This window comes from Emydura macquarii, unplaced genomic scaffold, assembly GCF_026122565.2.
Source record: "Emydura macquarii macquarii isolate MOO-44397 ecotype Brisbane River unplaced genomic scaffold, CSIRO-AGI_Emac_v2 contig_306, whole genome shotgun sequence".
NCBI classification, from domain to species: Eukaryota; Metazoa; Chordata; order Testudines; family Chelidae; genus Emydura; species Emydura macquarii.
In genome coordinates this window covers 9,881,479-9,908,665 of record NW_027130443.1, presented here as the reverse complement: position 1 = coordinate 9,908,665, position 27,187 = coordinate 9,881,479, and the positions used below count along the sequence as shown (strand labels likewise).

The window sequence follows — 27,187 nt, the reverse complement described above, 5'->3', positions numbered from 1 at the left end:
CTTGTAGACGTGCAGCTGCCTGCCAAGGGCCCGGAGCAGCTCCCAGGGGGTCAGCGGGAGGGCGGCCACTGATGTCAAAAGGCTGCTGGCCTCCGCCCAGGCTTGCCCCGAGCCATGGCCACCTGGAGGCCCTGATGTTTCCCCCCTTTCCTCCCTATTGCTGCCAGTGTGACGAGAAGCGGGGGACGGGACGACGACGACAGGGGATTGTCTGGTTGCTCATCACACGGCCACAAAGGAGGAAGAGACGGAGCGAAGTCACGGGGACCGTCCATCCAGCTCGCTGGGGCAGCCGCTGGGCCCTGATCAGAGCCGTGCGCCCGTTCCCCACTCCCCGCCCCTCTGCCATGGCCGGGCTACTCACCCCAATGATGCTGTTCAGTTCCCCCATGGTCACCTGCTTGGCCCGCTCCACGGCCTGCAGCACCTGCTGCTGGTGCTGGGGAAGAAGGGCAGGGGCGGGGGTCAGGGAGTCCTGGAGCACAAGGGCAGCTCGGCCGGGCGGGAGCTCCCGTCGCATCGAAAGCATCTAGGGGACGAGGCGGGCTGGGTGCTGCCCAGAAGACCCTCCCTGGGGGAACACCCTAGAGGAGGCGCTTGCTTTTCTGGGATCTTGTTTTTACACAGAGCCTCCAGCACAGCTACTCATCCCACACACCTCAGCAGGGTGCAGCCTAGCGTCCTCCTCCCCCAGTGGGTGCCGGGGACCCCTCCCCAGCTCCTGGGTGGACTGAGTAGCCCAGTGATGTGCTGGAGCCGCCCGACTCTACCCATCCCCACCACGCAGCACGGTGCGTGCAGCTCTTACCTCCTGCGTCAGGAAGGGGATGACCTGGGCACAGATGGCGCTCAGCCTCTTCACAATCTCTGCCTGGAAGGAGAAGAAGGCAGCTTGGTCATGGCAGGCGCTGGCACCGCTTAGAAGAACGGGGGCTCTTTAAACCGGCCTCCACGGGGAAGCACGCGGCTAGGAGCCGGGTCGACGGCGCCCATGCGCTGCTACGGCGTGGGCTGAACGCCCAAACTCCTGTCCCAGCCCGCGGTGGGGCTCGGCGGACAGACAAGGATGGATGCTCGACAGATCGCTGCGCCGGAGTCCCGGGGAGCAATTTGCAAGGCACGTCCCCAGGGCATTACATGCACCAACCCACCTCCTGGGATTTCACCGGCTCCACCCGTCCTGCCAGGCACAGCCTCCGCAGCCCGGTGCTAGGGCCGGGTGACCTCCTGGGGCGTGGCCAACCCCTCGAGCTGTTTTCTGGGGGTTGCGAAAGGCAGCGGAGTTCACCCAGAACGCTTCCTACAGGGTCCCTCGTCTGCCCCCTCTCATCACCAGCTGGGCAGGGGCCCAGAGACGCTGAGTTCACAATGCCCCTTGGAGGAGGGGAGTTTCATCTCCGTTGCCCAGATGGGGAAACAGACACAGAGAGACGATCCCTGGTCTCCTGAGCCCCGGGCCAGCTCCCCTTTTCCTACCATCTCTGCTAAGTGGAAGACGACACCAACAGCGCTTTGGTTGGAGTCAAACTTTCCAGCGCACTGTGAGCTCAAAACCAGGCACAAAGAGTTCGTCCATCCCGAAGTAATGCCCTCCCTGAGCCCTCTCCAGCAGGACTCTTCCCTACAGGGGTGCAGCTAGGGACATTAAACTCTGCCCCACCCCCTGCACTGGGCTTGATCCATCGCCCCCACCCTTGGAATCTCACTAAACTGCCAGGGCTGGTGGGCTGCCTAGACATAAATCTGGGTGCTGGCATTCACTTAGATGCGTGGTCACACTTAGCCCTTCAGCAGGCTTTTCCCTGTAGAGATCTCAGAGCACTTGATGAAGGGGAGACACGCTGATCATCTCCATTTTACAGAGGGGGAAACTGAGGCACAGTGAGGGGAAGTAGGTCGCACAGGGAGTCAGTAGCAGGGAAAGGGGTAGAACCCAACTCTCCTGTCTCCCAACCCCATGCCCTACCCACTTGGATACACCGCCTCCTGCAAGGAAACAGTTTCCCGAGGGAAGCAGTAAAGCCTCCAGGCTTGATAACATTTAAACCATATGCCTCCTGCAGCAAATCCACCTTGGCACTTGTCTGGGGACACAGACTAGCCGGTTTGATATATTTTTCCGTCTCAGATTTCTAGGACTCCCCGACAGCGGTGCACGGAGATTGAGAGTGCTAATAAAAAGCCCAGCAAAGAACAAAGGAAATGTGCCAAGCCCCATGCGTAACACACACAGCCACCTGGCAATTCAGTCACAGCCTGGGGCACACACAGCACATGCAACTCCACCCAGCCTTCCCTCCTGACACCTGCTAGTGACAGGGCATCTGGGATGTAGCCACCAGAAACCAAAGGGCTTAATTCAGTCCAATGAAAACAAAGCAACACTACTCCTCACAGGCAGCTCTAGCCCTAACGCCCGCTCCCTGCTCTAACCACTAGACAATACTTCCACCTGCAGCAGAGACTAGAACCCAGGAGTCCTGAGACCCACCTCCCAGGCTCCAACACTAGCCCATATGCATTCCCAGAATTGGACAGAGAACCAGAACCCTTGCACCCAGAGTCCTTTGTTCTAACCACTTGGCAACACTCCTTCCCATCTCACTGTGTCTTCGTTACCTTGTAAAACAAACAAATATGGTTTGTTCTTGTTCAGTTCCCAGGGCTCCGGCTGGATCTCAGGATCCCATCAGAGTTTGAAGTAAATTAGGAAGCTGAGAATTAAAGTGACTCTCACGCACCACCCTGCTAACAAAAGGAGCAAACGTGGAGGGCTGAGCCAGCTGGAGAAATATGGCAGTCGACTTGCCACTTTGTCAGGCACCGTTCCAAACTAATTTCCCTGGCAGAGAGCCCTGCGATGACTAGATTGATAAATCTGAAGAGGAAAGCAAATTACAGCTGGAACAAAAGGAGACTGGGATGGTGAAAAACACTCCAGCGTCTTTGAGAAGGGAAGAAAAAAAAGATCCATTTGATTTCAGTTCCTGAAGGCCGTCTCTCCAGCGCTGACATCTCCCTGCGGTTCACCTCCAGCTTTGCAGAGGTGCCAGATGAACCATCGAATCCAAGAGTGCTGGGGTGCTAATGCTTAATGCAGTGGTCTCTAATTAGGGGACCGTGGACCAGATTTGTAAAGGCCTTTTGGTGCCTAAAGATGGAAATAGGCTTTTCAGAAACGCCTTGAAATCAATGGTCTGCGTTTTTAGATGCTTAAGTACCTTAAAAAATCTGATCCATACCCCCCGCTCAGATGGGCTGAGACCCAAAAGGAACAAGCACAGACCTACCAGCCAACATCTAGGTTCTTTACCTAACCACCCAGATAACCACCAGAGTATAGTCTACGGTTCTGATGGGACAGTCTCGGCTGGCTGCTGGATCCACCCTGGCTCTTCCCCTGGGCCTTGCTCTACACCTGCCCCTCACAGCCTTCACAGTCTTATCCCTCTTTCCTGTGTCTTTCCACTTCAGCTGACCCCCTCCTAACTAAACCCATCCAAACATTATTACCCTAAAGAAAAACCACGGCACTAACATGCTATTTGCAATCATCACATTGATCATTCTGCTTCTATCCCTTTCCCTGGGTCTGTCTTTTCTAGTTAGATGGCAAGTGCTTCTGGGCAAGGACAGTCTCTTACACTGTGTTTGTACAGCACCTAGCACAAGAGGGCGTCATCCTTCATTGGTCCTGACGTGCTACTGTGATAAACGTAATTCATAATAATACCCAGAGGTTCTGCCAAGTAGACATGCCGTACAGGTAGGCTTGGAAGAACTCAATTTGTGTGTGTGTGTGTAATTTCAGCCAATAAGATCCATGTGTATTTTTAAGCTTTTTTTCAATTGTTATCCATTTAAATTTTCACAGTTGCACAAAATTATGGGTTTTAAGCCTTCCCCCCACCCCCATTTTGATCATTTTAAACGCCCACAGTTGGAGGAAGTTATGGTGGGAGGGGGTCAAACAGTAACCATTGAATGGCAGCAGATGGTGAGATTCAAAAAGTTAAAGCTTTCTAATGTTAAAACACAAACTGCTCACATCACGTGCCAAAATACACAAAGGAAATAGCCTTAAATCAAAGGGAAAAAGTTCTCAGGCAGCATTTTTCTTACTTTGCCCGTAAATTCAGATGATCATTGGTGGCAATATTTTCACTGGTTTGTGTGTGATGACATTAACATTCACCAGTAAAAATCTAATCCTTCCGAGCCATCCAGGTCACTGGTGAATGGGTCCACGCTCTGGCATGAGTCTACATGCTGAATCTGGTATGTGGCTGGCTGGCTAATGATGCCTTGGGAATGCTCCGAGTTCTATCGAGCAGCCAGACCTGAGCTGACCGGACATCCAGCCCCCAGGTGAACCTCAGTTTCCAATCACCAGGCTACATTCCCACAGCAAATTCTCCCAGCTCCGGGTGCAAGGAACAAGGGTTGGAAAGCTCAGAGTTCAAATCCAGCTGAAGACGCAGAACGGTCTGCATCAGAGACAGCCGGGATTGGGGCGGGGAACAGTTTCCAGAGATGCTGAGCCCCCGTCGTTGGGGTTGCTCAGTGCCACCCTCCTAAATCCTTCCCGCAACAACCCCCAGCTATTAAGAGCCCACCTCACTCACCTGCTTGTGCATTTCAATGTTCAGCCCGTAGGACATTTCGTAGTACTGAAATCAAACCAGAACACAGCCCAGTTAGAAGAGGGCGCCCCATTTCCTTCCCCCCGATAACAAACCAGTTACCAGCAGGGGCTCAGTAGCTATTACACATGGCTCCCCGCAGCCCAGTTCGTCCCGGCGTTGGCTTCCCCCCATAGTCAGGCCCAGATTTATTGACTGATGGACAGAGGTAAAATCGGGGAACGCATGGTTCTACCCGTCTTCAGCGAGTGGTGATAGGCGTTGCTGGCCTATTTCGGTTCTGGGCGGGTGGGAGGAGACCAGAGAACAAAAGGCCTGTCCCCTCAGATGAGGAAGGGGCCACAGCACCAGGACTAAGTAGGGAGGACAAAAACAGAGGCAAGGGAATGGTTCACCAGCCGTGGAGATTGAAGGCTTGTGTGTAGCCACCTGAGCAGCAGTAGGGCAAAATTTCTCTGCATTGACCCAGGTGGGGAGGTCAGTTTCCACAGCCCAATCTAATCCAGGCCATCTCTGATGGGCCCGCTACAGCTGATCACCAACCAGGGTTGGATTCTGAGTCTCTGGACCACCCAGAGATTAAGGGGCTGACTTCTATGGCTCCAGCGATAACCACTGGATAACAGTCCCCCTGGCAATTAGCACCAATGGCAACAATGGGTTTTTGTGATGTTGGGAGGGGAACTTGTCCACCAGGGACTGGACTGAGACCCACCAAACTCATATCACCATAAACCAATGAATGGAAATGATTTTTCAGTCACTTACAACCTAGCACAAATTCAAGATAGTGACTGGAGAAGATATATTGTGGTTTAAAGAAGGTAGATCGGGATCTTTGATTCACCTTGTTGTCATTATACCAGAACGAAGGGGCAGTCAATGAGACAGAAAGGTGGCAAATTCAAAAATAGATCATAGGAAAGGATTTTTTTTCCCCAGATGAAGCTCAGTTTAGCCTGGGAAACTCCTTGCCACAAGAAGCCATTGGGGCTGAGAACTTGGCTGGATTTGGAAAGGGATCTGACTTTTGTATGAACAAGGAGAGCCAGAGCTACAACAGTAAAGATTAAAGAATCAATGAGTGTTCTGGAAGAGAAATACACCCTCATGCTTCAGGGCATGTGCACCCTCTGGCTAATGGGGGTCAGGAGGAAGCTTTCCCTGGAGGCAGCTTGTCCCATAGCTGCCTACTGAGGGGTTTCTTGCACCTTCCTCTGAAGCAGCTGGTAATGTCAGAGACAAGAGATTGGGCTAGAATCGGACCCTAGGTTTAATTCACCAAGTCCTGCGTCCCTATCCCATTTCCAACCTCAGCCCTAACCCCACAGGACCGATTGGCTTGGAGAAGAATCCAGCTTCCGGGAGGCCTATAATTTGCTGGAATTATGGGCAGCAGTAAGTAGCAATTCTGTTTAACCCTGCGATGGCCGTTCCAAGAGGGCCCCCCCCCCGGTCAGAGTTCCTTCTCCATCGGCACTTTTGAAGGGGTTTTAGGGAACAACCCTGGGGTGGATTCGGGTTGGGTTTTGGCCTCCAGCACTCCCCTCTCCACCTGGGAGGGCTGGGCGCTTGTAGTTGCCAGGGCAAATTAAAAAACGGTATCATTCCCAAGATCTCACAGCATCATGGAAGCAGGAGCAGCAGAGGGCAGCACCAGCGGTTGCTAGGAATAGATATTAACTCCTTCCTGCCCAATGCCCTTCCCCGCCCCCTGGGGAGAGCACCCACCAGCACATTCCTGCAACCTCATCCCGCTAGGAGTGGCTGTCCTGGGGGCCAGGCTCTCAGGCTGAATGGCTTGTTGAGCTGACCCAGTGGGATGATGGATTGATTGCTATGGAAGGGACCCCGAGAGGGGGTAAAGAGGCCCCTGCTGGTACACAGGACAGGTGGGGGGGTCTCTTACCATGACATAATGTCTCTGCATCTCGGTCTTCTCACTCGCCAGCTTCTCACATTCCAGCTTCAGGCTGCAAGGGAAACCGTCTTCATTTGCAACCCCGGGATCCTCCTCCACCCCCCAGGAGAGCTGGCTGCGGGAGTCAGGGTGCATGCCGCCGCCCAGCCCCGCTGCAGCGGGGGCAGCAGGCAGGGAGAGGGGCTACCCCTGCAGCAGGAATCGGGTGCCATCGCTCCATGCCACGCACGTCCCCAGCGGGGTTCCATCCCCGGGTCAGTGTCTTGTCGCCTGACTCCCTTGGAAGGATATAAACCTAGCCCTCGGCCAAGCACCCAACCACCCAGCCCTGTTCCCCTCTGGGGGGCACACACGACCCCGGCTCGTCTCCCACGGCAGTGCCCCGGCACGAGGCGCCTGGAACACCGAGTCCAGCGAGGTCTTGCTCTGGCTTGAGAAAATGAACCTTCCGTCCTCCCCCCTTTGGCTGGGACCCTGAGCACAGCTCTGGCACTGGCGTCCTCCTGACACCCCTCTGGCTCTTTGTACCCCCTGAACTGCCTGCTCTACCCGTCCGCCACCCATCCCCGGCTCCCTCTCCCTGATCTGTGACCCGAAGACCCCTGGGAGCTGCCCTCTCTGATTTGTGTGCCGTGCCCAGCCTCGAACTCCTGTCGGGCCGGTGGTCCTCAAGAATCCCCCCCTCTCTTATCACCGTCTGCCTACCCCAAGCACCCCTCCCCCTCCATCACTCCCCCTTTCACCTGCGATCCTAGACACCCGTCTGTCTGTGTCTCACCCGCCACCCAGGACTGTCCCCTCCCCGTCACCCTCTCTGGCTGGCCGCCCCAGCCGCCCTGCCCCTCACCTGTGATACTGAGCCTGCAGGAACTGGAATTCTTCCTTAATCCGGTCGCAGATTTCCAAAATCGAGAACTTGAAGGGCTGTCCAGCCTGGAGAGGAGTCTAGAGCGGAGGGGATCAGTCTCCCAGCGGCACTGCCCCCCCCCCCCAGCCCTCTGCCCCATGGCGAATGCTCTGCCCTCGGGGCACGGCTCTGCCCCACCTTCCCACCCCACCCCTCTCCCCTCCCCTAGCTCCTGGCACAGGGGCACCCCCCCCCTGCTCCCCATTCCAGAATCCAGCCCCCCCCCAGCTCGACCAGCCGCAGCCCCCAGAGCCCCCCGGCTGACACTTACAGGGTGCCGGCCTTGTGGGTACATCCTGGGAGCCTGGCCCCAAACCGGTGCCCACCAGAGGAGGGAGAGCCCCCTGCCTTCCCCTCCCGACGGCTTCTTCTTCAACTTCTCCGGCCGCTCCCCAGGCGAGCCGGGGGGCGAGGGTCTCCCGTCTCACGGACGGACAGACGGACGGACGGACCGAGCCTTCCTCGGCTGGCGGCGTCTTCTTCTTCTTTACACCCGGGTATTTATCGCTGCGGGTCCGGCTCCGCCGGGGCGAGGGACATTCCCGTGGGGTGGAAGGGGAGAGAGAATTCCTCCCCGGCGGGTCGCGCTTGGCCGGCTCGTCTGGGGCCCCCCCATCGGACACGGGGCTGGGGGGGGACCGGACCCCGGTGCACAGCTCGCAGGAGCAGGAGGTCAGCGGAGAATCTGGCCGGATTTCAGCAGCGGTCCTTGGCTGGGATGAAAACTGCCTCCTGGCAAGGCAAGGCAAGAGCTGGGGAGTCTGTCCAACCGGATCCTTAAGGTGGTCCTGTCTCCGTAGGAGGTAGCACAAGGGGGCTTCGCTCCCCCCCCCCCCGGGCTCTGGGATCCCAGGGACCCCCTCGCTGGAGGTGTCCCCCGGGGCAGCCAGGCCTGGGAGCGGGATTGCCCCGCCAGCTCCACGCCCACAGGCTGGGCACCCTCCCCGGGGGGGTGGGAAGGCAGATGGAAGGAAGCAGTTGCCCCCATGTCCCAGGCGGTGTCCCCCCCCATCCTGTTGGCTAGGGGGTGTCTGTAGGGAGTGTGTGGGGGGGGAAGATGGGCTGCTTTCGCCCGCTGGCTTGGCCTTGGAGGACGGGGCCCGGATTTGGAGGGGGTGGGGGTCGGCCTCCGCATTGGCCTTTCGGGTGGCGTGGGCTCCAAGCTGGCTCTGCTGTAACCCGGAGTGGACCCCCCTCAAGCGTGCGGCGGGACTGCAGCCCCCCCCCACACACACACACTCCTGTGCAGCCCCCGCCAGCTGGCTGTCCCGCCCTCACGCCCCAGACACACTTGCCCCAGACACACTAGGCCCCCCACTACATTCCCTTGTCCCGCCTCTTTGCCCCGACATTCCCTTCCCACTCGGCGACCCCCCCTCCCCTGCCCCCAGACCCCCTCCTCCATACAGGGCCCCTGCCCAGACTCCACCCCCTCCCCCACTGGCCTCTGGGATCTCCCACACCCACACAGATCCAGGTTGCCCCCCCGCCAGTGCCTCAGCCAGGTGGGCCCATATATGAAGAGGCCTGGCCTGAGTTTAAGCTCCCCCCCCCCCCCCCCGAGACCCAAATGAAGGCAACCTCAATATGCTTTCCCCTCTCGGAGCCCACGATGCCTCCTTCCGCCTGGTTTCCTTCCTCCTGGCCCTTCCGGAAAGCAAAGCTCTCCGCCGGCACCAGGCAGCAGCATCTCGCTAGCCCCCGGCTTGACACCGGGCGCTGGAAATAGCAGACGCTGTCTGCAGTGCAATAAAGGCATCCTAAATATATCACCATAAAATACCCCCCGGGGTTTAGAGCCTGCGTCTGACCCAGTGAACCAAGCCGGACTGCAGTCCGGGGGGGGCGTTCCCTGGGCCTTGCACTGCTGGGACAGGTTTCCTTCCAGAGGAAGGGAAAGGAAAAATGAGAAGCTGTTTTTTGTGGTATAGCCACCCCGTGGCTAGGCCACCTGCACCATTCCTCGCAGCGCCTCCTGTTGGCCGTGGCCTGGCGTGGCTCCCCGCATGGTTTCCTAGCATGATTCTTACTGAGCGAAGCTACAGCTGGCATAGGTGGGAGACGGGGGGGGGGGGGGAGAGCTCTCCTGCAGCCGTCTGCCCCGCACCTTTGCCTCCTGCGGGAAGGGACTTTGGCCTGGACTAGCTGCCAACCGGCGTTCCTGCGCCCTTCCCTCCAGCGCCTCCTGCTGGAACAGTCGGAAGAGCAACTTCTCAATGCATTTTTTGCGCATCACTCCAAGAGCTCAGCCTCCCCCAAATGACAGCCACTGGGTATTTGGCAGGGGGGCAACAGGGCAGCCAGGCTTCCCAGGCCCCCCGAAAGCCGGGCGACCGATGCCTGCTCATCCCTGAAGCAGAACCCTCCAGCCGGGCCTCCCTCCTGCAGGCTGGTTACGATTAGTATGATTATGATTATTACACCCCAGCCTTCATGCTGGTGAGAAAACCAGCCCCTAGATCCACCTTAAACAGTTTTGCAGCCTCCGCTACCGGGACCAGGCTTCCATTGGCTGCAGTTGGCTGCCACGGCCAGCCAATCGGCCCGGCCAGTTCCCACATGGGTCTATGATGTCAAAGCCTTCAGAGGCTAATCAGGAGCCGGAGAAGCTGGAGGATAAACAGGAGGGAGCCCGGGGTGGGGGAGGGAACAGCCCGGGGCAGGCTGGGATTTGTAGTCCCCCCCCCCTTCAATGCACAGCTGGAGCTGGGGCAGCTCCCAGAGTCATAGGTGCTGCCCCAGGCCCTGGCCTGAAGCGGTTTCCAGCAGGTCCAGGGTTTGCAGTTTGGTTCAGTGGCTCCCAGCAGCCGCCCGGCCCCCGTCCACCTTGTTCCCACACCCCTGCCTCCAGTTGGCTTGATCTGGAAAAGGGTCTGGCTGGACAGACCCGGGGCTGGTCCTAGGACTGGGGATCTCTAGTCCCCCTTCGCTTCCAGTCTCCTTCCCTACTCAGTTGCACTAAGGCAGCGTCCCACTTAGCCGGGCACCCAGACAGCCGGGGGAATGGATCGCAGCTTCCTGGCCTTCCGGCGAGGGGCAAGCGTGCCGTCAGTTCGAGAGCCCGGCGGGGGACTGTGTCCCTCTAGGACAGGGGGGGAGGACAGCCTAAGAGCTGGGGGGTCGCTCCCCAGCTGTTAAAGGGGGGGAATGATCTGGACCCCCTTTGTAAAGCGATTGGAGCCGGACGGAAGAAAAGCGCTGGGATTTATTATTTACTAGCAGAGCCCGTCTCGGCCCTAGCCAGCTGACCCCTGGCCGACCGTTCTTGGGGGGCCAGGGCTGCCCTGGCTCTTTGCCTGAACCCGCTGCCCCGCCGCTGGCCACCAAATAACCTGAACTTCCACACCCGGCTGCCCCATGGCAACCCCAGAGCCCAGGGCAGCTGCAAACTACGTTGCCCACAAGGTCTTGCGATGAGTGGCTCTGCCCTGTCAATCAAAGTAACGTGGGACCAGCTCTCTCCTCAGCCTCCCCCAGCCGAAGTGGCTGGATGGTATAATTACAGCACATTGATCTAACTGAGCAAGGCTTTCCTGCTGGCCATGAATCAGGTTTTCCAGAGAGGAGCACATCCCTTTAACATTAAGCACAGCAGCACCTTCCATCACAATAGGGCCTCTGCAGACAGACACACACACACACACACATCCCAGCTCCCTCCTCATCGGGCTGCCAGTGTTTGGCTAAGCAGGCAGCAGAGTGGGAAGGAAACAGAGCTAGGCTCTCCCCCCTGTGAAAGTTAAAACAAGCAAAGTAAAAACCCGGCTGATCTTCCAGCCAAACCGCCTCTGGAAAAACAATCCTCTCCCCCCCCGCAAAGGCAGAACCACACTTTTGGGGAACAATCTGAGCATTGGGCTCCTTGGAATCCTAAAAATTCCACCCCCAGCTGGGTCAACACAGCCTTCTGAGTCACTTGCACCCAGTTCCACTCAGCGGCAGATTTCACAAGCTGAGATCTTGTCCGATCTAGGTTAAAGATCCTCAAGTTGCTGGGCTCGTAAGAACAGGCCCTGCCCCACAAAATGTCCTTCTCTCCCTGTATTGTGGGAGATGCTACAGGCCAGCTGTCTTGCTCCACCCCAGAAGTGGCTGCATTTGTGTGGCTGTCTATAGTTGTGAAGTGACTTGCCCCAAGATCACCCAGCAGGTCAGTGGCTGAGCTGGGAATAGATCCCAAGTCTCGTGGGTGCCAATCCAGACAGAAAGGGGATCCCATTATGGGAAAGGTTGAGAACCAGGGACTGATTCAGCTCACCCCATAGAGACAGAAAAGGTCCAGTGGCTAGATCATAGGTCCAGGAGCCAGAACTCCTGGGTCCTATTCCAGGCTCTGCCACCAATTTGCTGCATGTCCTTTGCCGAATCCTGCTGCCTCAGTTTCCCCAGCTGTGAAAAGATAGACCCACTGAGAGAGATCAACAGATGGAAGATGCTATGTGAGGTTATTTGCAGGCTACTTTTTTTTTTTTTGAGGAAAGAGATGGGGAGAGAGGAAGAACCCTACCTAAAACCAAAAAAGCAAACCCCAAAGTGCTAGCATTTTTGCCAAAAAGATTCCAAGGGATGATTTCATCCATTTTGCATGCTGAACTGGACACATAAACGCTGCAATTAGGAAAATGGCTAGTGTGAGCCAGCGAACGCATGGAACGCAGCGCGGATACTGCCTCCCCCGCAACCACTCCTGACCACAGTAAATTCCCAGGATTTCAGGGTATTAACCACACTTGGCTTGGCATCAGGCGAACGCTCCACAAATCTTTTACTGCCACTGCTAACCAACCGCTGATTTCTTGGGGATTGTTGTCCAATAAAAACCGGTGTTTGCCTTGTGTTTAGGGCTTGAGGGCAGGATGATCCTCAAATGCATGGGACTCTGAAAGGCTGAGCGCTCCCCGGCTCCTCTCCTTGCCCCAGTCTCAGCTCTTGGAATAACAAAACCTCGCTGTTCCCTAAAGCCCTCCGGCAGGGTCGCACTCAAAGCAATTAAGCGTTACAGGACCCCTGGGAGGCAGGGAAGGATTACTCACCCTGTGTCACATGAGGGGAAACCGAGGCAAAGAGATTTGCCCAGGAGGTACAGCAGTGAAGGAGGGGCAGAGCTGGGAAGGAAAGCAAGGTCAGAACAGAACCCAGGAGTCCTCATGCTCTACTCACTAGATACTGCTTCCCTTCCCGAGTGGGGAATAGAAGGAACCCAGGAGTCCTGGCTCCCAATAGCTCTGTTCTAGCTATAACTCCCCAATCCGTTGCCAGAGCTGGAACTAGGACCCACCCAGGAGTTCTGGATCCCACTCCTGCCCGAGCCACTAGATCCACCTCTGGGCATAGAACCCAGGCGTTCTGGCTCCCAGCCCTCCCATCCACCCACTAGACATTTCCTCCCCTAATCATAAATCCGTAACGTTTTTGCTTGTTGAGACTTGCTGGGGCACCCAGTCCATCGCTCTGGCCAGGACACGCTCACACCCTGCTGTATGTGCATGGCTGTACCGTGAAGGCGAGTTCTCAGACACGGCGAGCAGGGTGCCCAGAAAGGAAACACGGCCAGCCTCAGCTGTGGTGAGGACGGGCATTTCCCAGGCCTGGAAAGGGGCGGATCTTCCCAGCCACGGGCACAGGCTGTGGCCAGGCACTCAGGAGAGACAAATTGGCAGCCGCAGGTGCTGCCTTTCAGAAGCCAGGTGGGAGGTTACAGCCACAGAGGAGAGGAGAGAGCTCCTGGCTATGGAAAAGGGCCAAGTTCCTAGGCACAAAGGAGACAAGGGTTCCTGGCTGCAGAGAGCAGCTGAGTTCCCAGCTGGAGAAGGCCTGAGGTTTCCTCTCTCACGGATGCCTACAGCTCACCCAGCCCCATTTGCCCCCACCCAACGGCAATTTCTTCTTGAGGAAGAAAAAAGCCAAGCTCTGCCGTCTCCCCCCTCGGTGCCACCCCTGGAAGGGTTAATCTGCCCCCCCCTTGGCCTACACTTCTGCAGAGCTACCACTTGAGCAGGGGGAGCTGAGGGGGAATAGCCAGCCCTTAAATATTGCAGGAGCCAGCTGTACCTGGCCCTCCGCACACAGGCAGCCGTGAGGTTAAATATTTAATGTGTCACATTTCCTCCTAATCTTTTATTAATTATGTTATTTACTTGCCGCATGATGGCGGCTATCGGAGGAGGCAGGGATGATAAACAGACTGGAGCAGACTCTCCACCACACCCCCAGCCCCAGAATCACCCCCCCAGTTGCTACCACTTGAGCAGCGGCGCTGGCGCCAGCAACAGCAGGAGCGTTAGTGTAGACGGGTGCTGGTGTTTCCGCCGCAGTGTGGTTGGCTAGCTCAGAGCAGGGCTAGGCAGTGGCGAGGTCACTAGCGCCACATCTGCGCCACATCTGCGCCGGGAGCTCCCACCCATGCAACTGCACAGGTGGGACCTTTCAGCAGACACGCCTGGCACGTGCGTGCACAGAACGCACAGCGGAGAGAGGGGGGCTGGGCGGGTTTGGGCCCTGGACTGGGACCCAAGATCTCTGGATTTGATTGCCAGCTCTGCCCCTTGGACAAGTCGCTTAGGGCCAGATTTTCAATAGCACTCAGGACGTCGGGTTTATTAAAAGCTGGCCAATTGTTCTGAAAATCTTTTCAAAAGCCAGCCCCAGAAATCACTCTGTGCCTCAGTTTCCCCATCTATAAAATAGGGGTAATAACCCTTTCTTTCTCCCACCCTGGGTCAGCGTTGTCGATTTAGATGGGCAGCTCTTTAGGGCAGGGACTGTGTCTGACTATGTGTCCGTGCAGCACCTAGCACGTGGGTCCCGATCTTTCTGATATCACTAACAACACGTGGTGGATCCTAGCAGAGGGGAAGGCTTGTCCTTTCACACCTGCTGACCGTCTCGCCTGCCTCTCTCTCTCTCTGAGCCCTGCTGGTGGGGGCGCTCCTTACCTGCGAGCCCAGACATCCCATCTCTGTAGCGTGGCACACACACAAAAGGATTAATCGGCTCTCTGAAAAATCACTAGGTAACTGCATCCTGCCTGGCCCTAGAATGCTTCTGTGGCATAACCAGTTGGTTGAATCCGTTGCCCTTCACTACCCCGTTAGGGGACTGGAAGAGGCACGCTGGAGCGCTCCAGCTCACACGCTGTGTTGAATTAACCCCTTACTAAAAAGCAGATGGTTTTTTTTTCCCACTTCACCTCTGGGCACATCCCTCAGTGCCACACAGCTGCTCCCCCTGCACAAGATAGATCCTTAAATGAGGCTGTAACCTGCCTCCCCGCCCAACAAACTGCTTCCTCCTCCTGCTTTTCCTTTTCTTCATGCAAAAGTCCCCGTGGACATTTCTCAGGAGCAAAGGCAGCCCTGGTCTCTAGCAATAAGCTACAATTACCTGCCGCAGGCCAAAGGCATAGGAGGTGAAAACTGTTGATTTCAGAGGGACAGATTCCCTCCTACCAACCACGGCCCACTGGTATTGCTGGCAGAAATGTTTGTGTGGAGTAGTTTTAATGGAAAATGGCCTTTTTCTTGAAAATATTTTTCCCCCACGGGAACATTTCAGGCTCTGACTACATTTTCCAGGGTTTTGACCAAATAAACAAACAAATCACAAGCTGGTAAATTTTTTTTTTTGGTCAGCTTTTTCTAAACTTAAAATTTTTAAAACCAAACTCTCAAGTTTGGGGGGGTTGGATTGTTTTGGTTTTTTGAAAGGCAGAAATGTTTCAGTCTGGGATTTTTTGCAGGAACACGCTTTTTTGTGGGCTATTTTGACAAAAACTAAAACAAATTTCCCCCTCGGTTTCCTAAAACAAAAGCAACTGAAACAAAAGCATTTTTTAAACCTGCTCTCGCCACTTCTCTGTCTCCAATCTTGGCTGGTACAAGAAGCTGCAGAAGAAGTTACAAGGAACCTTGAAATAGGCAGTTATGGAATTACCGGGATGTAGTGGAAAAGTCTTCAGAACTCTCAGCTGGTGATTGATTCATTCCTTCAAGCAGGTTAGTTTATAACCCAGAGTAATTTGAGTCCATGCGCACTTGAACTAGACCATAACAAACTCTTAGCTCTTATCATCAGTAGATATGGGAGTGCTTTTCACGGGAGGGCATCATCACCATCTCTGTTTTACAGATGGGGAAACTGAGGCACAGGGAGGGGAAGTGATGTGCCCAAGGTCAACCAGTGGGCCGGTGGCAGAGCCAGGAATAGATGCCAGGTCTCCTGAGTTTCAGTCTAGCGCTCTGTCCATTAGCCAGATGGCCTCCCACATCTAGCTATGTCCTCTTGTCTGCTAGCAATGAGACCTTCTCCTGCCCAAGTTCAGACCAGTGTCAGTATGATGGGGGTGTTTGAAATCAAAGCCAAGACCCGGTGGTGAGTGCTGAAAACAGCCCTTCTCTTTATAACAAGCTAAAACCAACAAGCCGGATCCACAACCCCCGCTGGCCTTTGGGTCATTCCTGAGCTGGGTTTTGCACTCTGAGTCCGACTCCAAACAAAACTAGTTTAGTTTAAGGAAATGTCAAAGAAACCCACCAAACCGCCACTGTGGAAGTCGCAGCTCTTTAAGCTGGGGAAGGTCTGTCTTGGGGGGCCCCCACAGTGGGAGGAAAGGGTGGTCTGAGGGATAAGTTCCTGGGCTAGGGCTCAGGAGAGCTGGCCTCAATTCCTGGCTCTGCCGCTGACTCTCTGCATGACCTTGGGCAAGTCTTTCCCACCTACTCTGTGCCTCAGTTTCCCCATCTGTAAAAGAAATCCTCTTTCTCTGTTTCGGGTATAAGCTCTTTGGGCAGGGACTGTCTCTGACTATGCTTACATCCAGCACCTAGCACAACAGGGCCCCAATCTGTCAGGGTCTCCAGCTCTGATAGGCAATGCAAATTAGGGCGCCTTCTTGCGCTTTCCTCCCTCCGGATCCCAACGCCAGCCTCGCTTATTGCAGCGCATTTGGAAAACAAGAGGAGACTTGCTTTGCTGGGAGCCAAAAGTCAAGCCAAGCCCCCACCTCCCCCCCCTTCCAAGAACGCGGATGCTGCTCTTCCTGCTGAGAGATGCTGCCAGAGAACTGGGGCCTGTGCCAAGCTGGGCGGGCGCTGGCAGGGTTCCCTCTGTGCCATGCCAGCGGCTCAGCGACAGGGCTGGACAGCAGGAGCCTTTGCTGTTCGTTAACACAAACCCCATTTGCTCACGCCAGCTGGAGAGACCCGAGGGCCTGCCCCTCCCCACTCAAACTCCTCCAGTTTCCCAGGCTGTACTGTTCACAGGAACTCAGGGGGAGGGGACAGCCGGGGGGTGCTGGATGCCCCCTCCCTTCCGATCCAGTAAGGGCTGCCCCGTGTTAAGATTGAGTGGATAAGGTATCAGGCTGGGAAGCAGGAGACCTGAGCGTCATACCCAACTCTGCCACTGACCTGCTAGAAGACCTTGGGCACGTCACTTCCCCTCGCCGTGCTTCTGTCTCCTCTCCCCCACCCTGGGCCCATCTCATCTATTTAGGCTGTCAGCTCTTGGAGGGAGGGGCTGTTTCGTGGGTCTGTGCAGCACCTGGCACACCAGGAGCCTGATCTCAACAGGGGCTTCTAGAGGCAACCGTCAAATAGAAATGGGCCACACACCCACCAGGGCTCTCCCCTGCCATCCCAGTTCCTTACCCCTTTGACACCAGATCAGATTTCAGACGAGAACAAAGGATGCCTAACCCTCGCCCTCACTGTAATCCTAGCCCTCGTCCTCACCCTAAACCCTCACACTCACCCTAACCCCAACCCTAACCCTTACCCAAACCCTAACCCTAAACCCTCAACCTATTCTATTGATTCAGAGTTCAAAAGGAGCAAATGAACACTCACTTGAAAACTCGCCCTCGCCTTCGCCCTCACTTGAATTCTCGCCCTCGGCTTCGCCCTCACCTTAAATCTCGCCCTCGGCTTCGCCCTCACTTGAAAACTCGCCCTCGCCTTCGCCCTCACTTGAATTCTCGCCCTCGGCTTCCCCTCACCTTAAATCTCGCCCTCGGCTTCGCCCTCACTTGAAATCTTGCCCTCGCCTTCGCCCTCACTTGAAATCTCGCCCACAGCTTCGCCCTCACCTTAAATCTCACCCTCGGCTTCGCCCTCACCCTAATCTTCACCCTTGCCTTCACCCTTACTGTAATCTTTGCCCTCGCCTTAGCCCTGAACCAAATCCACGCTCCCAAACCTCGCCCTCGCCCTCGCCCCAACCCTCGCCCCCCAACCCTATCCCTTGCCCTTGCCCTCACCCTCGCTCTCACCATATCCCGGGCCCTCACCCTAACCCTATCCCTCACCCTCGCTCTCACCGTATCCCTCACCCTTTCCCTCACCCTAACTCTTGTCCTTGCCCTCGCCCTAACCCTAAATCTTGCCCTAACCCTCGCCCTCACCCTAATCCTAGCCCTCCCCTCACCCTAAACCCTCATGCTTACCCTAAACCCAACCCTAACCCTTACCCAAACCCTAACCCCTCACCCTAATCTATTGATTAAGAGTTCAAAAGGAGCATATGAACATTTTGATGGAACTTTGAATGTAAGAATACTTTTGTTTGCAGTGCTCTTTGAAGTTTAAGTCGTAAATACCTGTGAATGGTTGTAAAGGCCAATTATCTTCTGCTAATATAACTAGTTACCGATCTGCTTAGGACATAGGAGATGATACTTCAGAGTTACAAGTAATCATCTATTCATTGTCCCTAAACCCTAATCCTAGCCCTAACCCCTTGCCCTAACTCTCGCCCGTGCCCTAATCCTCGCCCTCGCCTTCACCCTCACCCTAATCTTCGCCTTTGCTCTCACCCTAATCTTCGCACTCGCCTTAGCCCTCAACCAAATCCTCGCCCCCAACCCTCGCCCCCGCTCTAACCCTATCCCTCACCCTCGCCCTCACCCTCGCTCTCACCCTATCCTGTGCCCTCGCCCCAACTCTTGCCCCCGCCCTAACCCTATCCCTCGCCCTCGCCTTCACCCTCGCTCTCACCCTATCCCTCGCCCTCGCCCTAACCCTATCCCTCACCCTAACTCTTGTCCTCGCCCTCGACCTAACCTAAACCTCACCCTCACCCTCGCCCTCACCATAATCCTAGCCCTCGCCCTCACCCTAAACCCTCACGCTCACCCTAAACCCTAACCCCAACCCTAACCCTTACCCAAACCCTAACCCTAAACCCTCACCCTATTCTATTGATTCAGAGTTCAAAAGGAGCGTATGAACACTCACTTGAAAACTCGCCCTTGGCTTCGCCCTCACTTCAAATCTCGCCCTCGCCTTCGCCCTCACTTCAAATCTCGCCCTCGGCTTCGCCCTCACCTTAATCTTCACACTCGCCTTCACCCTTACTCTAATCTTCACCCTCGCCTTAGCCCTCAACCGAATCCTCGCCCCAACCCTCGCCCTCGCCCCAACCCTATCCCTCACCCTCGCTCTCACCCTATCCTGTGCCCTCGCCCCAACCCTATCCCTCGCCCTCGCTCTCACCCTTTCCCTCACCCTAACTCTTGTCCTCGCCCTCGCCCTAACCTAAACCTCGCCCAATGGGTTGTGATCTCTGTTGGAGGCTCCACACACAATTTTTCAGGATATAAATACATTTCTATGACTCCAGACACAAGCTTTTCTCTCCAGCACCTGGGTCTCTCACCCCAAAACAACGGATCCTGCAGGCAACCTGGGTGCAAAGGGCCCATCGATGCCGAGCCCAGAGCCCAGCTTGCTCCTTCTTTTTTTCCTGCAAACTAAGGGGCACGTGCTCTCCAGGGGCCTGCTGCAGAGCTCACTGGTGCCCGGGGGAAGCTGTCCTCTGGAGCTGTGGATCAGGACCTGCGTGCACAGCCTGGATAAACAGGAGCTGGCAGGCATGGCCTGCAGGTGTGGGGGCGGAAGACCCATCCTGGGGCTGCAGGAGCCCCTACAACTGCTGCAAACGCCTCTCTCCTTTGCTCACCGTGGGCACACGGCAGGGGGCGTTTGGCCTTTGGAGATCCGCAGACTCAAACCAGCCAGCCTGCCAGGAGCCCTGGGGCATCGTGCTGGGGGCGAGTGGGAGGCGCACACCCTGGGGACACCCTCCTCAGAGGCCAGCAGAGCCTTTCGCCGCAATAGACAGGCACACCCATTGCCCCTAAGCTGCTAACAAGCCGTCTCCAGGGCGGTGTCAACGCTCACTCCCCTCTAACCCAGCCAGGCCCTCAGGCTGAGGGACTTCCACACAGCCCGCCCAGGCACCAGCGCTGCCTTTGTCCACCCGAAACACTGACTCGTGGAGCCCGGAGAGACCTTCCGCCAAGACGTGACGGAGACCGCCTGAAGGGAAACTGAGGCACCGGGCGGGGCCGTGACTTGCCCAAGCTCACCCAGCAGCTCAGTGGCAGAGCCGGCGCTGGAGCGCAGGTCTCCTGAGTGCTAATCCAGTGCTCCATCCATTGGACTCTGCTGCCTCCCGTTAAAGCCATCAGTGGCGGGCCTGGGAATAGACCCCTCGATCGCCTGGGTCCCCACAGATCTAGCCGTAACTGCCTCCTGATCTTTAAAGCCACATGCTCCCTCCTGCCCTCAGTGCTTGGTCCTGCCTTGAGTGCAGGGGACTGGACTAGAACTCCTCTCGAGGTCCCCTTCCAGCCCTACAATTCTACCCCAGAGCCGGGATCTGTGGCTGGAACCACACCAAGTGCCCAGGCTGCTCTCATACGGTGGGGCCCGGGAGGCCGTGTACCTCCAGGAAGCTAAATTCTCAGCTCCTGCCATGCTGGGAAAGCAGCTCGCTGTCTCGTTCCAGCGCAGACAGGCGGGGCGGCTCCTGCCTGCACAGCCACCAAGCTGTGACACTTCCAGGGCATCTTGTCACCACATCACTGCAGAGGTGGGGGCGGAAGCGGGAGGCCAGAGCCGGGAGTCCTTAAAGGAACACGGCAGCTGACAGCGCCTCTCCTCTGGCGCTCCTGGTTGCACTTACTGGCTCCTGAGTGGTTTTTAATTATTGATGCCTCTTTTAGCTTTTCTCTCTCATGCGCCCCAGCCGTGAAGGGCTCGCCGTTCCTGCATTAGTGATGAATTGGGAAGGAGGAACCGTTCCCCTCCCGCCCCGCCCGCAGCTCCCGCCTTTACAAAGCACTCCTGGTTTGTGGCTTATGGCCGTGTTTCAAGACAGCTGAGAGCAAAGCTGGGTCCCAGCCCCAGGGCAGCTGCTGCTGCTGCTGCTGAAAAGGTGACAGGGATCTCACAGACTAGATCATTAGAAAGGGAGAAGGGAAGATGGTGATGAAAACCCCCCACTGCCACCACCTATTACGTATATGCCACTCTCCACCCATAATCGTTTCACAAAGGAAGCCAGCATCACGTCTCCATTTTACAGAGGGGGAAACTGAGGCACAGAGCTGGGGAAATAACTTGCATTAGGCCACCCAGCACCCCTGTGGCAGAACCAGGAAGAGACCCCCCAGGTCTCCTGAGTCCTGGTCCAGTGCGCTATCCCCTAGGCCACACTGCCTCCTAGAACAAATCATTACCAGCCGCTTCCATCATCGACAGGGTTTTGCAACTGTTACGAGGCAGTGACGGGGGAAACTGAGCCAACCGCGTTTAAGTGATTCATGCAAGGCTGCAAGCAGGAGTCAGTGTCAGAGCCAGGAGAACAGGCAGTGCTGTCCAGTGGGTAGGGCACTAGGCCGAGCAAAGATTTGGGTTCTAGGCCCACCTCCCTCCTGCTGTACCAGGAGGCAGTGTATCCCCTGGTTAGGGCACTGGGAGCCAGGACACCAGCTTCTATTCCTGGCTCTCGCATGGACCTAGCAGGTGACCTTGGGCAAGTCACCTCCCTGCTCTACTGTTCCTGTTTCTCCTCCCATCCTGGGTCTGTTGTGTCTCTTTAGCCTGTGAGCTGTTTGGGGCAGGGACTGTCTCTCACTCTGTGTCTGTTCAGCGGCCCGCTCTGGGACAGTCAGGGCAAGGACTGTCTCTTGCTAGGTATGTACAGCGCCTAGCACAATGGGGCCCTGCTCTCAGCTGAGGCCCCCAGGTTCTGTGGCCATACAAATATTAACTACTGAAGGGTTCCTGGCCCCCAACCTGTGCTCTGCCCATCTCAGGGAGCAATTAAGCACGTTCCATCAATAGGATGAGCCCCACACAAACAGCGCAGGACTGCGGGTTATTCCAAGACTCTGAACTCCTTCCCAGCAGTGAACATCACCAGCACTGGCTCCCCTCAAACTCTCACCGCTGGCTGTACGATCTTCCTAGGAGAGCCGGGGGCAGCAGACACGGCTCTGAGAAGATGCACCTGGAGAAGCGGAGGCTGCATTATTTAATGGTGTGATAGAAATGTCTAGAGGCCCCAGCTAAGATCAGAGCCCCATTGGGCTGGGCATTGTACCTAGCCAGCAAGAGACACTCCTTGCCCTGAAGAGCTTCCGGTCTACACAGCCAAGACAGATAAAGGGTGGGAGGGGAAGTCGAAACACAGAAGGGAAGTGACTTGCTCAAGATCACCCACCCAGCAGGTCAGTGGCAGAGAGCCCAGGAGTTCCGCCTCCCAGCCCCATGCCCTAACCGCCTGCACCTGTTGCTTCCCATGACAGCAGCAACAGCAGGAAGGAGTGGGTGGGAAAAGAGTCAAATTATTTTTCTTCTTCTCTTCACTGAAATGAATCTGCAAGAGACAGATCTGGAGTTTCAGATCGCCCGTGCAGCATTTAGAAGGAGCGTTTGCCTTTGTATTTTTCACCTAAGCTGGGGTAACTTTCTGCTTTGCAGCTCGGAGAGCCCACCCAGTAAAACGGGCTTTGTCCATGCTCGCAGCACTGGCTCATCGGTTGTCCTCGAGACTGGAGTCAGGACTCCTGGGTTCTAGTCTCAGCTCCGCCTCCCTTCCCCTAATCAGGATCAGAAACACCAACTGGAATGAAAAGCCACGGGCTACGTTCTGTACTCACCTAGCTTCATTTCCCGTCTCAAACACTGTCTGCACTAAAGCCAGAGGGCTCTAAGCGGCAGGTTTAAAACACCTGGACTCCCTGAAAGCACAGGTTCTGATCCAGAGGGGGTCAGCTCAGACTTTGTCCTCCCATGGCAGATAAGCTGAGCTTTGGTTAGTGCTGCCTGGATGTCAGAGATCCCCCTGGAGCTCTTCATAAGAACAAGAGTCAACCCAGGTGTCTCTGGCCAAAATTTCTCTCCTTTCCACCCCAGAAGTGGCTGCGTTTCACTGGTGCTATGGAGTAGGGCTCTGCAGCCTTTTAGGTTTAAAGGCACCACAGACATGCAAAATAAATCCCTGGTGAGACACACCCAGCAAAAGGCGAGGTGCAGGGAGCCAGACAGCCCAGCGAAGCAAAACCAGGGGGCCTCACCCTTTAAGCGCTGTGTTTCTGGAGGATTTAAGGATCTTGGTGCCAGGGGCTGTTCATCAACCTGTCTGCTTGGGTTCCTCTTTCGACATTAACAAGCTTCTCAGGCTTTAACCTCATGCTCAGGAAGGAGAACTACCTCGAATCCAAGAGCTAGTCTTAAATCACGCTAACAGGGCTCTGGAAAACTCCAGCCATTTGCTTCTTGCGCTAGAGCAGGAAAGGAGCTTGTATCTACTTCACTGAGAGAACAGGTCAAGAGGGGATCTGGAACCAGAGTGGCAGTCCCCTTGCTTTCAGCTAATGAAGGAGTCGCTGGGGTTAGAGGTTTTAAGCTTCTTCCGCTGCCGGGAAGGGGCTTTTTGGGTGTTTCTTTTGAGAAATGCATCAGAAAACACAGCCGCCCTTGGAAGCCCCCAAGATGAATGTGAGTGAGTGAGCAAAACCCGATCAGTGAGCGAGACACATTGGAGAGAACCACCGTGCTTTGCTAGCACCAGCCTGGGGAGTCACATGCCCTGGTGGGAAAGCCCGAGGCATGAAACCAATAGGCTGCTACAGAAATCACGCTCAGGAAAGAAGAAAAATGCAAGATGGGCCCAGCATCTGCCCAGAGATCCGAGAGAGAGAGATGGCTCTCTGTTTACATTTTAAAGTGGGTTAGGGGGCCCTGGAGACTAATGCTCTATATACAGCACAGGTAGCAGCAACGCATGCCTTTCCCCCTTCCCTGTCAGGATACCATAGCTCTCAGCTGACAGCAAACACTGTCTTGTTCATTCAACCCTTGACTGACCTGCTGAGGCTGCAAATTTGCTCTAACCACAACGTGTTTTGTAATAGAGCCACCTGCAACCGCCCCCTTTCCAAGGAACCAGACTGCAAACATAGCAAACTGACTTCACCCTTGGCCCCCGAACAGCCCTTGGAAGGTGACGACGCCCGGTGGCACCTGCCCGCCAGCTAGATTTGAACCAGTGACCTGGAAGGGAAAGAATCCACCTGGCGCAAGCCATCCTCAAAGCCAGCTAGTCCCCGCAGCTGTTTCTGGAGGAGCTGCTTTAGCAAATGCTGCTGTAACAGAAGCCCCCGAGTGAAAGCCAAGTTGGCCTCTTGCATTATAAACTTGCTGCATCCAGGAATTCAAGAGCACAGAGCAGCTGTCAGACTAGATACAGCTGGAGCCGCAGCTTAACAGAACCTGACACAGGTTAGCTTCTATGGCCCACGGAGCTCCTGGCTTTTCCACTCAGTCTGCTGACAGTGGGACTAAGCAGCGTCTATTTGCACGGTGATTTTTTTTGCGACGTGCATTGACTGTCCCCTGGGAGCCAGACTGAGACCCTTCAAACTCATTTCACACCACTCCCAAAGCTGTGTCCAGGTGGTGGCTCCTATCTAACACACATGGGCAGCAAACAGGCCATCAGGGGGTGAAGGCCTCCATGCACTGGGGCTGATCCAGTCACCGCTGCAGCAGCTGGCGGGTCCCGCTAGGAAATGTTTCCTTGTATTGGAGGAATCGTTGATTTTGGAAACACCAATTTGCTGGATTAGAGATTAGATTCCCCAGACAGCAGGAACCCTCTCTGCTTCTGCTGTTCAATTCCAGGGCTATACCCACCAGTGGCTGGTAAAGGCACCTCCCTTTCTATTCGCACAGCTGGGATAACTCATACCTGCATTCCCTGGTATTAATGCTGTAACAGACTCCTGGTTATTGAGGACAAATGTCCCTGTGGCATACACCACAGCCAGATGGAACGGAACTCAGACACCCCTGCCACTTGAGCCAAAGGAGAATCGCCATTAGCAGTATAGGGCGTAGGACACACAGTGAAGCGGTTCTGATTCTCTCCAGCAGAGGGCAGTGTACACACTAGCCATTGATTGCAACACTTTATATAGTGCTCCTCATCTCCCCAAATCTTTACAAACACCAACTAATTAATTCTCCAGTCAGAGAAGCAAGTATTATCCCCATTTCACATATGCTCACCACATGTGTGACCCATCCAAGGTCACAAAGAGAGGCTGCATCAGAGCTGAGATTAAAACCAAGGAATTCCTGGGGACCCTCTGGTGTTCTCTGATCCCGCTCCTGCTCTTTCTAGCATTTCTGAAACTGACAAGAGCAGCCTTGGGGTGGTCAGCCCCCAGTTATTGCAGTTTGCCAATTCCACTCCCCAAGATTGTAAAACATTTTCCCTCACCCCTGTCCTCGTGGGAAAGCCCCCCACTCCCACACGTGACCAAACCGCCCTGCATGGGAAATGGTCCAGATGTAAACTGCCGTCGACTGCACAAGGTACTTGTAAATGAAAAAAAACAAAACTACACCCTTCCTCCCCGGTCGGTGACAGATAAGCTTGAGGGCACTGCAAAAAACTATTTCAGGCAGCGGTGGGATTTTTATGTGCACAACGTCCTTTAAAGCAGCAAACACCCAAACTGGTCTATTGCAAACCCACCTCGTCTTTTTCAGGCCAACTCTAATAAAATGTAAGGGCAAGGGAGGGACCCAGGGCTACCAGGTAGCCTTTTGCACAATTTGCCAAGTGGATTACGGTCTCTCTGCCCCTCCACCACTTGCACACACCATTCTCTGCAGCAGCCCCGGGGCACGATAATGCACTTGACAAACCTCTGGTCCGATTTGGTGAGGCAAATCCTATCTTCTTGAAAGGGGATGATATTTGCTAAACGTGATCAGCTTGCAGGCACGGTGGCTCGCGCTCCCTGACTCAGCAAGCACCGTTACAGCTTTGCCAAGGCCTGAGCCAGCATCACTGCATGCCCTGGCAGCTTTCCCTATCGACTTCAACGAGGAGCAAGATTGTGCCCCCAGGGAGCAGACCGTTCCCCACGCCAGCTGGTTTGAGAGATACCAAGAGCAGGGCGATGTTATCAAGTCAGAACAGGACTCTGAAGCCAGAGGATGCTATGATTATTAAGAGCTAGCTGTTGGTTCCTTTAGTGTGATCACAGCCCCAGGGCAGTGAGGGTCTGATTTTTCCAGAGGTGCTAAGCAACATGGGAGCGGCTGATGCTCAGTAACAATTGGGAAGGGGGAATCAGGCCTGCAGCATTTCATGGGGACCAGTCCTGTGTGGTCTGTAGAGGTCATATTATAAACAGCTGCAGAATAGCCTGGATCATGATCCCCAGCCCCGCTTTAGCGGCCCATCGCCGTAACATCCGGGCATCGAGAAAACCCATAACAGAACTTGCTCTTGGCCAACCCTAGCATCAGCTGCTTTTCTCCAGGAAGTTGTCTGCTCCTCTCCCTTTAGCTATTCTTCAGCTTGCTCTTGCAGGAAGCTGTTGGTCTATTCGGACGTCCGGCTACACAGCCTGCTCGGGGACGTTTCACCCAAAGCACCAGCAGCAGCTCCGGGTGCAGAGTGAATGCGGGCACCGTGCAGTTACAGAGCTCTGCATTCTGCCAGCAAAAGGCCCGGGGGCTGATGGCTGCATGAAGCCAGATGGCGGCTCCTATGCCATCCCGTGTGGGAGCGCAGAGCTGGGAAGGAAAGTTTCCCTTAAGGAGGAAGCGCAGAGAAGAGAATGGCTGAACCACGCGTGCTAGCAAAGGGGACAGAACAGGAAATCCTTGCAGGGCTTTTCAGTCTAGCCACGCAATCAACTCTTCACCTTGTTTCACGTCATGGAGGGTGAGGTTGTTAAAGAAGTTAAGACACTCAAGTCAGTGAGATTCTGGCGCCTCTGAAAACCCCGAAGCCACAGAGAAACCCACTGAACAGATACAGATCGGGGCAGTTTTCATAAAGACAAGGAAATCTCACCGCCCTAGGAAGACCAACGTTAGCGATAGCCCTGGTTTGGGCGGGGCAGAGGGGAGGCAGAGCACACTGCACCAGGTGCAGAATTGAGGCAGGGCTTCCCCAGCATCTGAGATTCCCAGCAGAAACCCTTGTCCAGGACAAGGGAATGGAGCAGACCTTTTCCCCACACGCAAAGTGCATCTGACTCTCATGGGTGCTGGAGTGGCCATTAACATAACAGTGAGCACGCACAGCCTGATGCTACGTGACGGCACTTCACTGGGAGCAGGACTGAGTCCTTGCCGTGTTGTCCCCCCCATCACGCAGAGCACCCGGCCAAGGCAGCAGAGTCAGCGAATACAGCACCATGCAGGAGTCCAGGTTTTATAGCCAGCTCTGCCACTGACTTGCCAAGAGAGTCGCCTCCCCTCCTGTGCCTTCATTTTCCCCTCCCATCCTCCCTCTCTTCTCTACTGTTGTCTAAGCTCTTTGGGACAGGCCCCACCTCTCATTACATGGGAGGTGCTTTGCATACACAGCTCGCAATTGTGGCAGCTGTAATCCAAAGACCAC

At 55.5% G+C, this 27,187-nt stretch overlaps 1 protein-coding gene across 3 annotated transcripts in view; it reads right to left on the bottom strand.

The window, feature by feature from the left end:
• TLE2 (TLE family member 2, transcriptional corepressor) overlaps positions 1–8,205 on the bottom strand; it is a 31,652-nt gene extending 23,447 nt beyond the window's left edge. For 2 of the 3 annotated variants that reach the window (XM_067558692.1, XM_067558697.1), the window contains exons 1-6: positions 7,743–8,205; positions 7,412–7,509; positions 6,553–6,616; positions 4,626–4,670; positions 809–871; positions 365–439 (exon numbers count right to left, since the gene is read on the bottom strand). In XM_067558692.1, coding sequence (XP_067414793.1) covers positions 365–439; positions 809–871; positions 4,626–4,670; positions 6,553–6,616; positions 7,412–7,509; positions 7,743–7,766 — 369 coding nt within the window. In that variant the 5' untranslated portion in view covers positions 7,767–8,205. Of the gene's footprint in view, positions 1–364; positions 440–808; positions 872–2,619; positions 2,657–4,625; positions 4,671–6,552; positions 6,617–7,411; positions 7,510–7,742 lie in introns of those variants that run through there. The other variant, XM_067558706.1, reaches the window with a different exon arrangement.
• Between the last annotated feature and the right edge of the window lie 18,982 nt (positions 8,206–27,187).